The sequence below is a fragment of the Salvia hispanica genome, chromosome 1, assembly GCF_023119035.1.
Source record: "Salvia hispanica cultivar TCC Black 2014 chromosome 1, UniMelb_Shisp_WGS_1.0, whole genome shotgun sequence".
Classification (NCBI taxonomy): Eukaryota; Viridiplantae; Streptophyta; class Magnoliopsida; order Lamiales; family Lamiaceae; genus Salvia; species Salvia hispanica.
Genome location: NC_062965.1, coordinates 23,698,065 through 23,711,129, shown reverse-complemented (window position 1 = coordinate 23,711,129; position 13,065 = coordinate 23,698,065). Strand labels below are relative to the sequence as shown.

At 33.5% G+C, this 13,065-nt stretch overlaps 3 protein-coding genes and 1 non-coding gene across 4 annotated transcripts; 2 read left to right on the top strand and 2 right to left on the bottom strand.

Moving 5' to 3' along the window:
• The first annotated feature begins 234 nt into the window (after positions 1 to 234).
• Positions 235 to 2,213, top strand: LOC125201368 (3-oxo-5-alpha-steroid 4-dehydrogenase 2-like). Its single transcript, XM_048099447.1, has 2 exons — positions 235 to 571; positions 1,625 to 2,213. Exons 1-2 carry the CDS (start codon positions 242 to 244, stop codon positions 2,093 to 2,095), a joined length of 801 nt encoding a protein of 266 aa, XP_047955404.1. The 5' UTR covers positions 235 to 241; the 3' UTR covers positions 2,096 to 2,213.
• An 827-nt stretch (positions 2,214 to 3,040) lies between these two features.
• Positions 3,041 to 5,192, top strand: LOC125200886 (very-long-chain enoyl-CoA reductase-like). Its single transcript, XM_048098708.1, has 2 exons — positions 3,041 to 3,367; positions 4,558 to 5,192. The coding sequence occupies exons 1-2, from the start codon at positions 3,041 to 3,043 to the stop codon at positions 5,026 to 5,028; spliced, it is 798 nt and encodes a 265-aa protein (XP_047954665.1). The 3' UTR covers positions 5,029 to 5,192.
• A 559-nt stretch (positions 5,193 to 5,751) lies between these two features.
• LOC125222938 (GDSL esterase/lipase At5g33370-like) lies at positions 5,752 to 8,932 on the bottom strand. Its single transcript, XM_048125842.1, has 5 exons — positions 8,638 to 8,932; positions 8,302 to 8,432; positions 7,293 to 7,535; positions 6,294 to 6,546; positions 5,752 to 6,193 (listed from the first exon to the last, which is right to left on the bottom strand). The coding sequence occupies exons 1-5, from the start codon at positions 8,870 to 8,872 to the stop codon at positions 5,961 to 5,963; spliced, it is 1,095 nt and encodes a 364-aa protein (XP_047981799.1). The 5' UTR covers positions 8,873 to 8,932; the 3' UTR covers positions 5,752 to 5,960.
• Positions 8,933 to 11,885: 2,953 nt separating this feature from the next.
• On the bottom strand, positions 11,886 to 11,957 carry TRNAE-UUC. Its single transcript has one exon. It is a non-coding gene; the product is annotated as a tRNA-Glu (tRNA).
• Between the last annotated feature and the right edge of the window lie 1,108 nt (positions 11,958 to 13,065).

Sequence of the window (13,065 nt, the reverse complement as noted above, 5' to 3'; positions counted from 1 at the left end):
GTGACTATTTTTTATGCAAAACACTAGAAAAGTTGCACCACATTCATATCTAAAAATGTCACCACATCATTTTCATAATTCCACAAATAAAATAAAAAACACAAAAAAATGTAGGTAGTAATCGTATGGCTTTGCTTTGCCCACATATACCACTCTCTCTCACCATAAACATTCTCCATAGCCAAATAGATCAAACAATATCCATCACTCTCTCCAAATTCCACACAAATTCGCCGCCGCGATGTTGGTGTCTGTGCTGCTGAAGTTCCTGTACCCGCCGCCGGTGAGCGTGGTGATAACGGCGATGTCGGTGATCAATGTGCTGTCGATGAGCAACGCGGGGTGGATGGAGGCGAAGGGGAAGAATATGCAGTACTCGAAGCTGCTGCGCTTGGACGACGACAAGGCGAAGGAGAAGCCTAGAGTTTCCGGAAAAGTAGGGATGATCGCAGTCTACACGCCGGCGTTTTTGGCCGGAGTTGTCTCTCTCGTCGCCTTACCTCTCGGAGATCTGCGGTTCACACTGCTCCGTGGTGCTATCACCACACATTTCTTCAAGCGACTCGTTGAGGTACCAAATAAATCCTCTTTTTATATATTGCTACAATTACAATTTTGCAATTTGATATGCTATTAAACTTCTAAATTTAACATTTTGTTTTGTTTCACAAGTCTTATTTCACTAGTTTATTATATTATATTATATAATCATAATATAATAATCATTTAAATTATAAAATTTGATTAAATTTTGATTGATCCCACAATGTTTGGAAATGATATAAAAATTTAATTTTTCTCAACTTTCTTATTGTGTACAAAATGAGATCTTTTGGGATGTTTAAAATGATATTATTTAATAGTCTGCACTCTCAACAAAAGACCACTTATTTATATATGTAAGGATTAGAAAAATTTGTAATTTTGTGATTTAATGTTTCGTTTTTAAGCTTTATGAGATTCATCGAAATTGATTAAAATTTGTGACTTAAATTTTATTCTCACTAAATTAATGTATAAAAATGATAGGCTCATTATAAGTCAAAGTAATACAGCTAAATTGAGTCTATAGTATTATAGTAAGAGGCATCACAAATTCAAAATTAATTTGCACTATCATATTTAAAGACATGGCTATTGAAATATTTTATGTCGACATGAAAATTAAAAAACATAATGTAAAAATGTATTGCACATCACGGGTCCAAAACCACCTAAAATAAACTTTGGAAACGGCTAATACAGTAAATATACTTTGGAGTATTACAAAAATAAATGACGGAGGACAAATTTTTGGAATGTGTGTTTTGGAGATAGAAACTTCCTACTATTTCCTAAGCAATACAAAAGATGAATTCTTGTGCATACATGTTCTTAATAATTGAGATATAACGTTTGAATTTATAACTATACTTACCAACCACATAAATTAACTCTAATCAAGATTATATTCTAGTTAACACTAATTAGCACTAATTAATTATTACTAAGTATACTAATTAAGTTAGCATGGCTTCTACCATTGCACATACGTCCGCACACGGCACATCATTATTCTATTCAGTTTCGAAAACTCTTGAAATCTATAAGTTTGTTTAAAGAACTATTTTCAATTCTCCGATAGGTTCTATTCGTTCACAAATACAGTTCAATGATGGAAACCGAAGCCATGTTCGTCATCTCCACGGGCTACTTCCTCTCCTCGGCAACCATGATCTACAATCAACAACTAATGCTACAACTCCAAGAGCCTTCTATCGATCTCAAATACATAGGAGTGGCATTATTTTTAGTGGGAATTGGTGGGAATTTCTACCACCATTTTCTTCTATCAAAATTGAGAAGCAAAGGTGAAAAACAGTACAAAATTCCACAAGATGGCCTCTTCTCTCTAGTGATATGCCCCCACTATTTATTCGAAATCATTGGATTTTGGGGAATTTCTTGCATTTCACAGACAGTTTTTTCGGTTAGTGTTGGTCTCAGTACAACCTTTTATTTGATGGGTAGGAGTTATGCCACTAGAAGATGGTATCAATCCAAATTTGAGGATTTTCCTAAAGATGTGAAGGCTTTGATTCCTTTTATATTTTGAGATATGAGTATATGTTAGATTTGTTCGTCCATTATTTTTCTTATGTAAGAATTTCTGATTGATCATTTTGCTTTTGTCATTTATTGATTTAAATATAAATGAATAGAAATTTAAAGGATGCGTTATGATGGATTCGAATTCAAGACCTTTGGCATCATACATTAACCGCAATACCATCAGACCAACACACGTATTATTCTATTGTTCGCCAGTTTTTGCTCTCAACATTTCTTTTACTCAAGGGCATTGTATGGCCCTATTTCAACATTCTTGTAATTTAGGAACATATTAAGATATTCCCTAAGATTCTCCAACCTGTTATAATTCGTTGTTAATTATGACGGATTAACAACGGATCTCTAATGGGCCTTGGCGTGAACTGAACACACCAAAAGTTCCAATTACATTACTCACGAGCTACTAATATGCCACTTTTACCGGACCGATACTATTGTACTATATTCACTAAAAAAGCAAAGATCAATTAGCAACCGATTCTCTAATGGATACAATTCATCTTTCATTACTGACGAATTGACGACGGATCTCCAACAAACTTTACTCCGAAGTTAAAGCCCAAAATATTCCATCAACATTACCAATATACCAATTTTACCAACGCATTTGGCAAAACAAATTTAAAAAATTATCGACGGACATGATTTACCAGTGCATTCCCGTCGGTAAATCTTCCACAACCTTTGCTTACAGACGACAACTCACCAACAACAGTCGCCATCGATAATCCGTCGGTAAAATTCATCGAAAGACTAAATCTATGCATTCCTTCTTCCAATTTATATCTTGAAACTAGTATTTTTATTCAATAGCCTTACTTTTCCAATTACACCTATCTCTCTTTTTTCTCTATAAATACTTCACTCCTCAGCCAAAAAAATCACACACTCTCCAAATTCCCTCCCTTCACAAAATCGCCTCACCGAGATGGTCTTCTCAATGCTGCTGAATTTCCTCTACCCGCCGCCGGCGAGCGCAGCGATAACCGCGATTTCGGCGATCTGTTTGCTGGCGATGATCAACGGTGGGTGGATGGAGGTGATCGGGAAGAATATGCAGTACTCGAAGCTGCTGCGCGTGGACGACGCGACGAAGGAGAAGCCTAAAGTTTCCGTCAAATTAGGAATGATCGGAGCCTACTCGCCGGCGTTTTTGGCTGGATTTTTCTCTCTCCTCGCCTTCCCCATCGGAGATCTGCGGTTCGCACTGCTCCGCGCGGCTATCATCCTGCATTTCTTCAAACGACTACTCGAGGTAATTTTTTTTTTTTCATTTTTTTTTGCTTATTCATATGCACTGTTACATTGGTTAATATAATAAATTTTGAATAAAATCTAACTAATCTTATTTTTTAATTATATTTTCACTTACTAAATTGCATCTAGTAATAACTAAGCATTTAATTTGAAATATTTATTTGAATTCAGGGATTATTTCCAATTTGATTTGAGTATAATATCCAATAGAATTAATGTTTTACACATATAGATGTTAATTTAAACGAGGTTTATTTTTTTAGTTATTGTGGAAGGATAAACGTATTGCGTTAGCGTTACTAATTCATTTTTAAATTGGTTAACGTATTGATGTTTACGCTTCTGCAATAATTTTAAATTAAACATCTGGAAATTAGGAAGAGATTTATTTATTTTATTGTATGCTGTCACTTTATCTGTTTATCATAAATCTTTCGAATCAAAACCTTTTAAATCATACTCCTAATTTATTGCAATTTAATACAGGAAAATAATTAATATTAACAATGATTTATATAAAATCCGTCCAATTCAATTCAATTTACAATTTATGTTTGTTTATCTTTATGCCATTGGTTGATTGTCCAATAGTAGTATTTCCTTGGATTTGCTTTGTACACACGATTTTCAAAGTATTTTAATCAGACTTAAATCATTCATATTTTATAATTATCTGGTACATTATAATTAGGGATCTCATGTAGGTTGCGTAAATAATAATATTTGAGATAGGAAGTTCTAGTTCCTAACAAATAGCTAGATAGGCTTCATTTTCAATTCCTGCCTCCACTATATATATGTTTAATAATTAGGCATTTCATTTATTTTCATTTCCATGCATCCACCATAGTATGTGTTTAATAATAAGGCATTTCATGTATTTTAATTTCCATGCCTCCACCATAATATATGTTAAACAATTAGGTATATTTCATGTAGGTTGTGTAAATTAATAATCTCGAATTTATACCAACGAACCACATAAATATACATTAATATGAAAAGACTCTCTTGCAGTCCCAAAAAATAATTATGCTACTACTATAACTAGTTACTTCTGTTCTTACTTATATTCAAATGTTTTCCATGTTCAACACATAATTTACGTGAATTATTATTTTCAATTAAGAAAACATCACATATATAGTCCATTCACTAAAGAAGTATACATTTTCAATTTTTCGATAGGTTCTATTCGTTCACAAAATGAGTGCGATGATGGAGATTGAAGCCATGTTCGCTATCTCCACGAGCTACTTCCTCTCCTCGGCAACCATGATCTACACTCAACAACTAATGATACAACTCCAAGAGCCACCTATTGATCTCAAATACATTGGAGTCTCATTATTTTTGGTGGGAATTGGTGGTAATTTCTACCACCATTTTCTTCTATCAAAATTGAGAAATAAAGGTGAAAAACAATACAAAATCCCACAAGGAGGCCTCTTCTCTCTAGTGATATGCCCACACTACTTATTCGAAATCATTGGATTTTTGGGGATTTCTTGCATTTCACAAACTGTTTTTTCGGTTTGTGTTGGTTTGGGCACAACCTTTTATTTGATGGGTAGGAGCTATGCCACTAGAAGATGGTATCAATCCAAATTTGAGGATTTTCCTAAAGATGTGAAGGCTCTAATTCCATTTATATTCTAAGAGACAACGTCTATGCGTCTCTTGAAATAATTTGAGCGATATTAGAGGATGGAAGGAATTCACATAGAGACATTGATTTTGTGCTCCTCTTTTGCTCTTGTTTTTTGGTATTCGTCAGTTGCTTTTCTTCTGTAGTAGTTTTGGATAGAATGTTTTCCATTTATATGTACGTTGATTTTGTTGCTATTTCCATTATAAACTTTTTTATGTACGTTCTCAAAAGGCAAATCAGTTCTACAATACAAAACACATGAGAAAGTCTACAGTCTAGTCCATCAAAAAGATCTAAGCAGCCCCAAACGGCCCTATAAATCCACCCAAAACATTGACCATTTATTGCTTAAATCCAAAAAGATATAAGCAGGCCCAAACACCCAATAAATCCACCCAAAACATTGAATCATATATGGAATGAAAAAAAGGGAGAAATGGTGATTTTTTTTTAAAAGTAGTTCTATTGCATTCAATTGGACAGTTGGTTGGTAATTAAGTTGCAATTTATTATTTGTTTTATTTATTTTGAAAAATGGTTATTTGAATTTATTGTAGATTTGATTTACCTATAGAGGTAGAAATTTATTAACCTATTTCAATATATTTAAGTGTATTTATTTTTATCTTTATAAATTTATCTTTAACTGTCCACATCTTTGATCATGCATTTAATACTTTGCTTTTGATATAGGCAGGGAAATAAATATCAAGGAGTAATGAAGCATGTGATGAACATAAATATTACCACAAGATAATATCACAATTCATTAAATTCCTCACTCAAACCTAATTAAAAAAATAGAAAAAACAATAGTTCTCCTCTTAACAATTACTTTTGCATAAGAAAGACAAGCTAGCTTCAAATAGAGCAAAAACAAATTGAAACACAAGGCAAAAAAAAAGACACCAATTGCAAACTAAAACATTTAATGAGGTCATCATGTCTGAGAATCCATAGCTAAGATGGTGCTGAGATTCATGGGATTCATGTAGCTCAAGTCTCCAGTCAAGATTTGCTGCACAATGATTCTATTTGCTCTCTCAGAGGGATGGAATGGGTCCCAAAATGCGTACACATCTCTGTTAGGGCACAGGTTGGAGAGCGGCGTGCATAGTCCTATCCCGTTGTACCGTCCCTGACCGCAGCACGCGACCTTCGATGTCACAAACCCTAGCCGAGAAAACGCGTAATTAATTAATTAGTACGTGTTCGTGTCATGTGTTCGTGTGTGTGAGAGGGAGGAGAGAGAAATATATATATTTATATATACCGAATGCTTGGGGGTTGTTGATGAAGTCGTAGTGAGTGAGTTGTGTGTTGGCGGCGACGAAGATGTCGCCACCGAGCTCAGAGTTGAGGGAGAGGAGCATTTGGGTGAGCTGTGGGTTGAAGAGGCCGGCGGCGCGTTGGAGTTCGGCCGAGCACTCGCCGTTTCGGCTATGCTGGGCTAGCTCGGCCGGGACACACCCGAGTGGACCGGTCCCGGTCACTAGGACCTTACGGGCGCCTAGGCCGTGAAGTCTCTGCATAGTCAATTTAATTTATTAGACTCGATTTAGGAGGCGTTAGAATGTGAAGTCACTAAACCCTGAATCAGACTCGATTTAGAAGGCATTGGGTTGGGACGTCGCGAAACCTTAAATCGGACTCATTTAGAAGGCGTTAGATCACGACGTCCCAAAACCCTAAATCAGACTCGTTTTAGAAGGCGGTGGATGAACTATCATTAAATGACTATAATTGACCATTAAGATTAGATAAAGTTACTTTTGTTGACTAAGTGGATCTATGTTGTTGATTGCAGAATTCAAAATATTCAAATTATTATATGAATTTATTAGGAAGTAGATAGTTTACATTTATTCCCTAATTCAATGCTAGTAAAGACAGCCACCAACATTTTGTACCTTGACAAGGACTTATCTTTAGACAATTAATTAACTACAATAATTTTATTTCACTTCTATACCTACATTTTAATTAAATGCACTTTTCTCGACAGCTAATAGTATTATGTTTTATCATGTCACACCAGTTCCATTTTTATCAAAACATGTCATGTACAATACTTATTTTAAATGGGGCTTAACATGAAAATGGTCATGCAAGCAAAATTAGGGTTTTAATTTTCACTACTAAATCAAGATTATCTTTTAATACCGATTTGAGATATTTATTTGTTCATTTGCCAACAACAATTAATAAAGACCGATCTAGCGAGAACCAAAATATGCATGAACGGCGAATGCTCATAAAGTCAGGAGTTTACCTTAAGAACCTTGCGATACTCGGAGATAATGAAGGGAACATAGTTCTGAAGAGTATATTGGCGCGACCGGGCGGAATATGGTACCAAATAATAGTTGTTAACAAAATCATTTCCCCCCAAAGTGATTAGAACCAAAGCTTGATTTACTAGTCTCTGAGCCTCAGCTGGTCCAATTATTTGACTCACTCTTGATTGATATTGTTGGAAATATTGCAATTGTTGCCCAATTCTAATTATATTCACCTGTGGAATTTTGCATACAAATTTCTATAAATTAATAATCAATAAAAAAGATAACAGATATTTAAAATACAAAATTTGGTCATGATATCATGATCTTAATTCCATATTTGAAAATAGAATATTAAATTATTATGTTCAGATTTTTCTTAATTGTTTGGATGCTCAAAATAGTAATTCTAGTACTATGAAATATGTACTCCATTTATTTTTATCATAAATACATCTGTCTGGTTTTAAATTTTGTGACACGTTTTCATACCTACTAAACACTTAATGCTCTGTGACACTTAAATGTGATTGTATTTAAATATTTTCTATATATAGCATTCCAAAATTAGATGCACTTCTCGAATCCATGAATACATAATAGCAAAATTAATGATTCAAATGTGGTCTTTTTTCTCACTTTTAAACTAACATTACAAACAAAAAATATTTCCTAACTCAGGAAAATAAAACCAAATAGATCTATATATGTAGGCTTTTCCAAATTTATATATAATACACTTTTTACAGAAATACAAAGAAAATGTCACAAAATAAGTGAAGAAACTGAAAACGATAACCAATAAATTCAATTAATTTGTGAAAGGAACTAAATATATATAGTTAATTCTTTTATAAACATTAAAGTCCAACTGATAATAGCACTACTGTCTACTAATCAAGAATGTAATATTATATATGAATCTTGAATAATCTCTTGAAATTAATCTAAAAGTACAAGTACATATAAATTTAGAAAAATAATTAAATGTATACTTACAAACTGAACTCCAGTGTCATTGAGAATTCCAACTCCAGCAGAAGCAAAATTTGCTCCAATTAGCAATTTTGATCCACTCATTGATGGACTCAAGTAGGGTAGAGGTGATTCACTTTGACCAATGCTCTGACCTAAATAAAAAAAATATTTAAAAATTAATTAGTCAAGTCGTGGTCTAATTAATCTCATACTTTATTTCATCAGTTCAAAAAAATATTAGTAAAAGATTAATCATGTCACGTGGTCTAATCTCGTACTACTACTTTATTTCGTCAGTTCACAGACACGGTCCGTGAACTGACGAAACGTAGCACGGGGAGGGGTTCGAGGCTCAACTGATGAGATCGGGGATGTTGAAGCCGTTGGAGAACCGGCCGGTGGCGCGGCGGCCGGGGTAGTCGATGCCGTAGGGTGGGGCGTCGGCGCGGGCGGTCGTCGCGAGGTAGTTGTTGTTGCCGGCGTCCACGAGCGAGTCTCCGAACACGAAGAAGGCCCGGGCTTCGACGCGCGTCATCGCCGTCGAGGCGAGGAGTGCGGCCGAGAGGAGGGCGAAGAGAAGGGCACTAGCCATTGCCTTTGAGCACTCAAGAAAATGCTCAAAATTGTTTTTATGGATTGGTTGAATGATAAAAGGGGGGATTGGGGAGTATTTAAATAGAGGATTGGTGATCAATGTGGAAATAATAAAATAAATAAAATAGAAAAAAAAACAAGTGGTAGTTTTAGTGCATTTAATTGGACAGTTGAGCTTGGCTGGTTATAACTTATGATTTCATAAGAAAGGAGCAACCTTGAATTAATTGTTACCATGTTCAAATACAAGTAGCAATAAAATCTTGGTTTTCATGAGGTGGTTGGTAATTATGTTGCAATTTATTTTTTATTTCATAATTTATTTGTTGTGGTAATTTTTTTGGAATCAATTGTACACATGTCTGATTAGGTGAAAATTGATTATTTTTGAATTATTTTCTGAATTTACTGTTGATTTAATTTAACGTTTCCGAGAGGAATTTATTAAGATTTTCAAAATATTTTGGTGGAATTTTTGAAAAATCTATATACTAATGTATGATGTGGGAACTATCTACTATTCCAACTTTCACACACCTAGTTTATATGAAAGTATGGTTTCAACCTCCATCTTTTGATATCAATTTTCCGTTTTTTGCTATTTGTGATAGACATATAATGATACGATGTGTGTTACTCCTTTACTTTCGTTTTGTTGTGCTCATCGCGAATTTTCTATTTCTTGCTATTTGTGGTTATCTGACAGATATGATCAGATTGTCGGACAACTTCAAACTTCATGTTCGTTGCTTTTCTTATATTGAGTAGAGTGAATTGCATGCTATTGTTTTACTTTGATTAATTCTGTCAAGCTCGGGCTTTATTCGTTTAGCTAAAATGCTTCACTAACAGAACCAGATTAAAAATATAATTAAGAAAATAACTATCAGTATTTCTCACCAAGTGTATGAATAATAATATCACGGGCTAATAATGGAAGGTAACTTTTATTCATCTTTATAGATTAAACAAACATATAAATTGTGGAGTAGTAATGTTTAAATTAATTCGATAGTACAAATATTATTAGATGTTTAATAATTAAGATTACGATTAACATATTTATTACCATATATAGGTCGTTTAATATATATAATTCTTGTGGGTGACTGTGCTCTTTTTAATTTGTATTTAATTAATTAGTAGCTAGCTTTATATTATTAACACGAATTCATAAATCCTTAAGCTGCGCTATTGCTTGTAATTATCATGCTATAATTAAAAATTATAGTACTGGTTAACTTATAGACAACACTACATTACTAGGCCTAGTAAAAGTGGGTGTGTGTGCTGAATAATTAGGTGGAATATTTAAATTATAGTAGATTTAATTAAGACAAATTGAAGATGATTGGTTCACATTGATTAGTTATTGCACTCACTTCTACCATCATAGTAATTAATAATGAAATCAAATTATGCAAACCTCGCAAGATTAGATTAATTAAACCAGCCACTAGTTTCATTAATTACTACTATGTAATTGTGATTAATATGCGTCAACTTCTAAAAACATTTATACAGAATAAACAATTATTTTGTTGGGAAAGATGGAGTATAAAATTTGATGCAAGTATTATACTAACTCTTTCCCGTGTTAATAAAAATTTCTAATGACGTTCAAGTTATATTAACTAGTATCTATCTTGCATTTTGGAACTCGCTTTTTTATTTTATTATAAATTTTTCGATTCTTAATATTCATGTATTGAACTTTAGGCATATTCTAATGAGACGGATCGAAGAGAGTAAAACTATACTTTTTACTTTTATCGAATTTCGTCATTCAAAGCAATACAACTATCTATCGATTCTAGAAATTAAGAGAGTTTTATGTGAACTCATCTCTGTAAATTTTATCCATAAATTCAAAGATAAATATACTAATTTTCTTTAAAACAGATGGAGCAATTACACCTCTCTAATTTTTTTTTTTAATTTTGAAATGTACAAATAAATCATAAATTCGAGCCGACAGTACAACACAACTTATAATGGAAAAGTCTGCAATGTAGAGTCGTGGTCATTTATGATTTTATTGTTAGAAGTACAAAATATATATAATAATACCAATCCAAATAGTAGAGTCTACCCGTTTTACAAAATTTTAAACCACATATTTATAATTTATTCGTTTTAATATAAGTTGTGATCCTTTTGTGTCGAAACTCTAAAGTTCCTTAAGTTGTGATCCTTTTTAATGTTTTATCAAACATAAAAATTATAAGTCTTAACTTAACATTAGTTGCAAATATCCCACACCGAAAAATTTTCATTGGAATGTAGATTAATGAATATTCTGAATATGAAGATTTAGAAATAGATATTAACCCAAATTTTGGCTTTAACAATTTCAAACAAAATTCATGATTTTTAATTGATGTTTAAAGTGAACTAGAATTTAACTAAATTTTATAGCAGTACTCTCCCCGTCCCACATAATTTGACCCAGTATTCCATTTTGGATCGTCCCATATAATTTGACACACTTCACTTTTACCAATTTTGGTAGCTGACCTCATATTCCACTAACTCATTCATATTCACATTTTATTATAAAACTAATACTTTAAAATTATGACTCACATTTCATCAACTTTTTCAACTCGCTTTGTATTAGATTTCTTAAAACCCATGTTGGGTCAAAGTGTCCTAAATTATGTGGGACGGAGCTCTTCCTTCCCAGCCGTCACTATCATGCAGCTGTCAAACTCCCTCAACCGACAAGTGTTTGATAAAAGTCCAGACTGCAGAATCTCTAGCGAATGCCAACTGTTTGACCTGAAGTTGAAGGAATTAAGCCGCAGACATTCCAGATTACGCACAGAAACTGTTCGATAAAAGTCCAAGGAGAATTCTAGGAGCTGAGCAAGTTCTGCTATGGCCTCCAGGTGCTCGCTGAATATCCTAAAGGAAAATAGAATTTGTTACTAGTGATCACGAAAACGATGAAATGAAGGGGTGAAGCAATATATATATATCTGAAAATAAAATAAAATAAAATAAAAAAATTCCGTTGCCGGGAATCGAACCCGGGTCTCCTGGGTGAAAGCCAGATATCCTAACCGCTGGACGACAACGGATTTTTGATGAAACTGTTATCTACAAATTATGTATCATAAACACAAAATGTTTATGAACATTTGTTGCTCCACTTGCGATTGGAAGAAAAGAATTTCACAAATCCACGAAGAAATAATTGACTTATTAAATTATCTATCTGAGCTATGAAAATTTTCAATGACGGAAACAATTGTGCTACTATTTGTTTTACGTCAAGCAAAACGCGGAGTATGTCCCGATATAGCAACAAAAGCAAAATGTGTAGGTGGATCTACTTATTAAGTTCGAAAAAGAAATTTGGATTGATTCTACCTCCTATTTTATGAAGAGAACTACTCCATCCGTCCCCAAATAATATGCATTTTGGGTTCGCCACGAATTTTAATGTAAAATTGGTAAATTAAGATAGAGTAGAGATAAAAAGTAAATAAAGTATTGTTGGTGGAGAATGAGTCTTATCTCGTTAGAGAGAAAATAGTTCCAAAATCAGAAAGTACATATTCTTGTGAGACGGACTAAAAAGGAAATAGTGCATATTCTTGTGGGACGGATGAAGTATTCTTTTTTTCGAATGATTAGAAAAAAAAAAGTACGGTTTGAACTAAGGAAAAGGGATTTGTAGTCCTCCACCTTATCACCAGGCTATGCCGCCAAAATGATACAAAGCGTAACGAACTAGAGTTGTGAAGTGCTCTGTTATTTTAGTTGCTTACTCTTTATATGGATCGATTTTATTGAAAAATACGGCAATATTTATGACTCGTGAGACTTGTTTTACTATATATTCCGGAGTAAATGTTAAAAGTTTTAGTATTTGTTCTTATTCTCTTATGCATTTGTCACATATACAACAACAAAAAAAAAGTACTATAACTTATGAGACTCGTTTTACTATAGTCAATGCTAGATTCAAGTGAAATCAATTAACTTCATTAATGGTGATGATGACAAAAAATACCTCCATTAATAACTGACATCGAATTATCACCGACCTCACGATGCCGCAACTCAACCTTCACCCTCCGGAGTTGGTGCATACTTTCGTTTTTTCTTTTATCCCCATCCATCATCAGCAATGTCGACACATCGCCTCAGCCTTCGACAACGCCACAACATTCCTATCTTGCA

What these genes read in the sequence shown, in the direction of transcription:
- LOC125201368 (XM_048099447.1), top strand. Translation starts at nt 242, where the DNA reads ATGTTGGTGTCTGTGCTGCTGAAGTTCCTGTACCCGCCGCCGGTGAGC. An exon ending in TCTTCAAGCGACTCGTTGAG is followed by an intron (nt 572 to 1,624) that starts GTACCAAATAAA and finishes ATTCTCCGATAG; the next exon opens with GTTCTATTCGTTCACAAATA.
- LOC125200886 (XM_048098708.1), top strand. Translation starts at nt 3,041, where the DNA reads ATGGTCTTCTCAATGCTGCTGAATTTCCTCTACCCGCCGCCGGCGAGC. An exon ending in TCTTCAAACGACTACTCGAG is followed by an intron (nt 3,368 to 4,557) that starts GTAATTTTTTTT and finishes ATTTTTCGATAG; the next exon opens with GTTCTATTCGTTCACAAAAT.
- LOC125222938 (XM_048125842.1), bottom strand. Translation starts at nt 8,872, where the DNA reads ATGGCTAGTGCCCTTCTCTTCGCCCTCCTCTCGGCCGCACTCCTCGCC. An exon ending in ATGACACTGGAGTTCAGTTT is followed by an intron (nt 7,536 to 8,301) that starts GTAAGTATACAT and finishes AAAATTCCACAG; the next exon opens with GTGAATATAATTAGAATTGG. An exon ending in AGTATCGCAAGGTTCTTAAG is followed by an intron (nt 6,547 to 7,292) that starts GTAAACTCCTGA and finishes TTGACTATGCAG; the next exon opens with AGACTTCACGGCCTAGGCGC.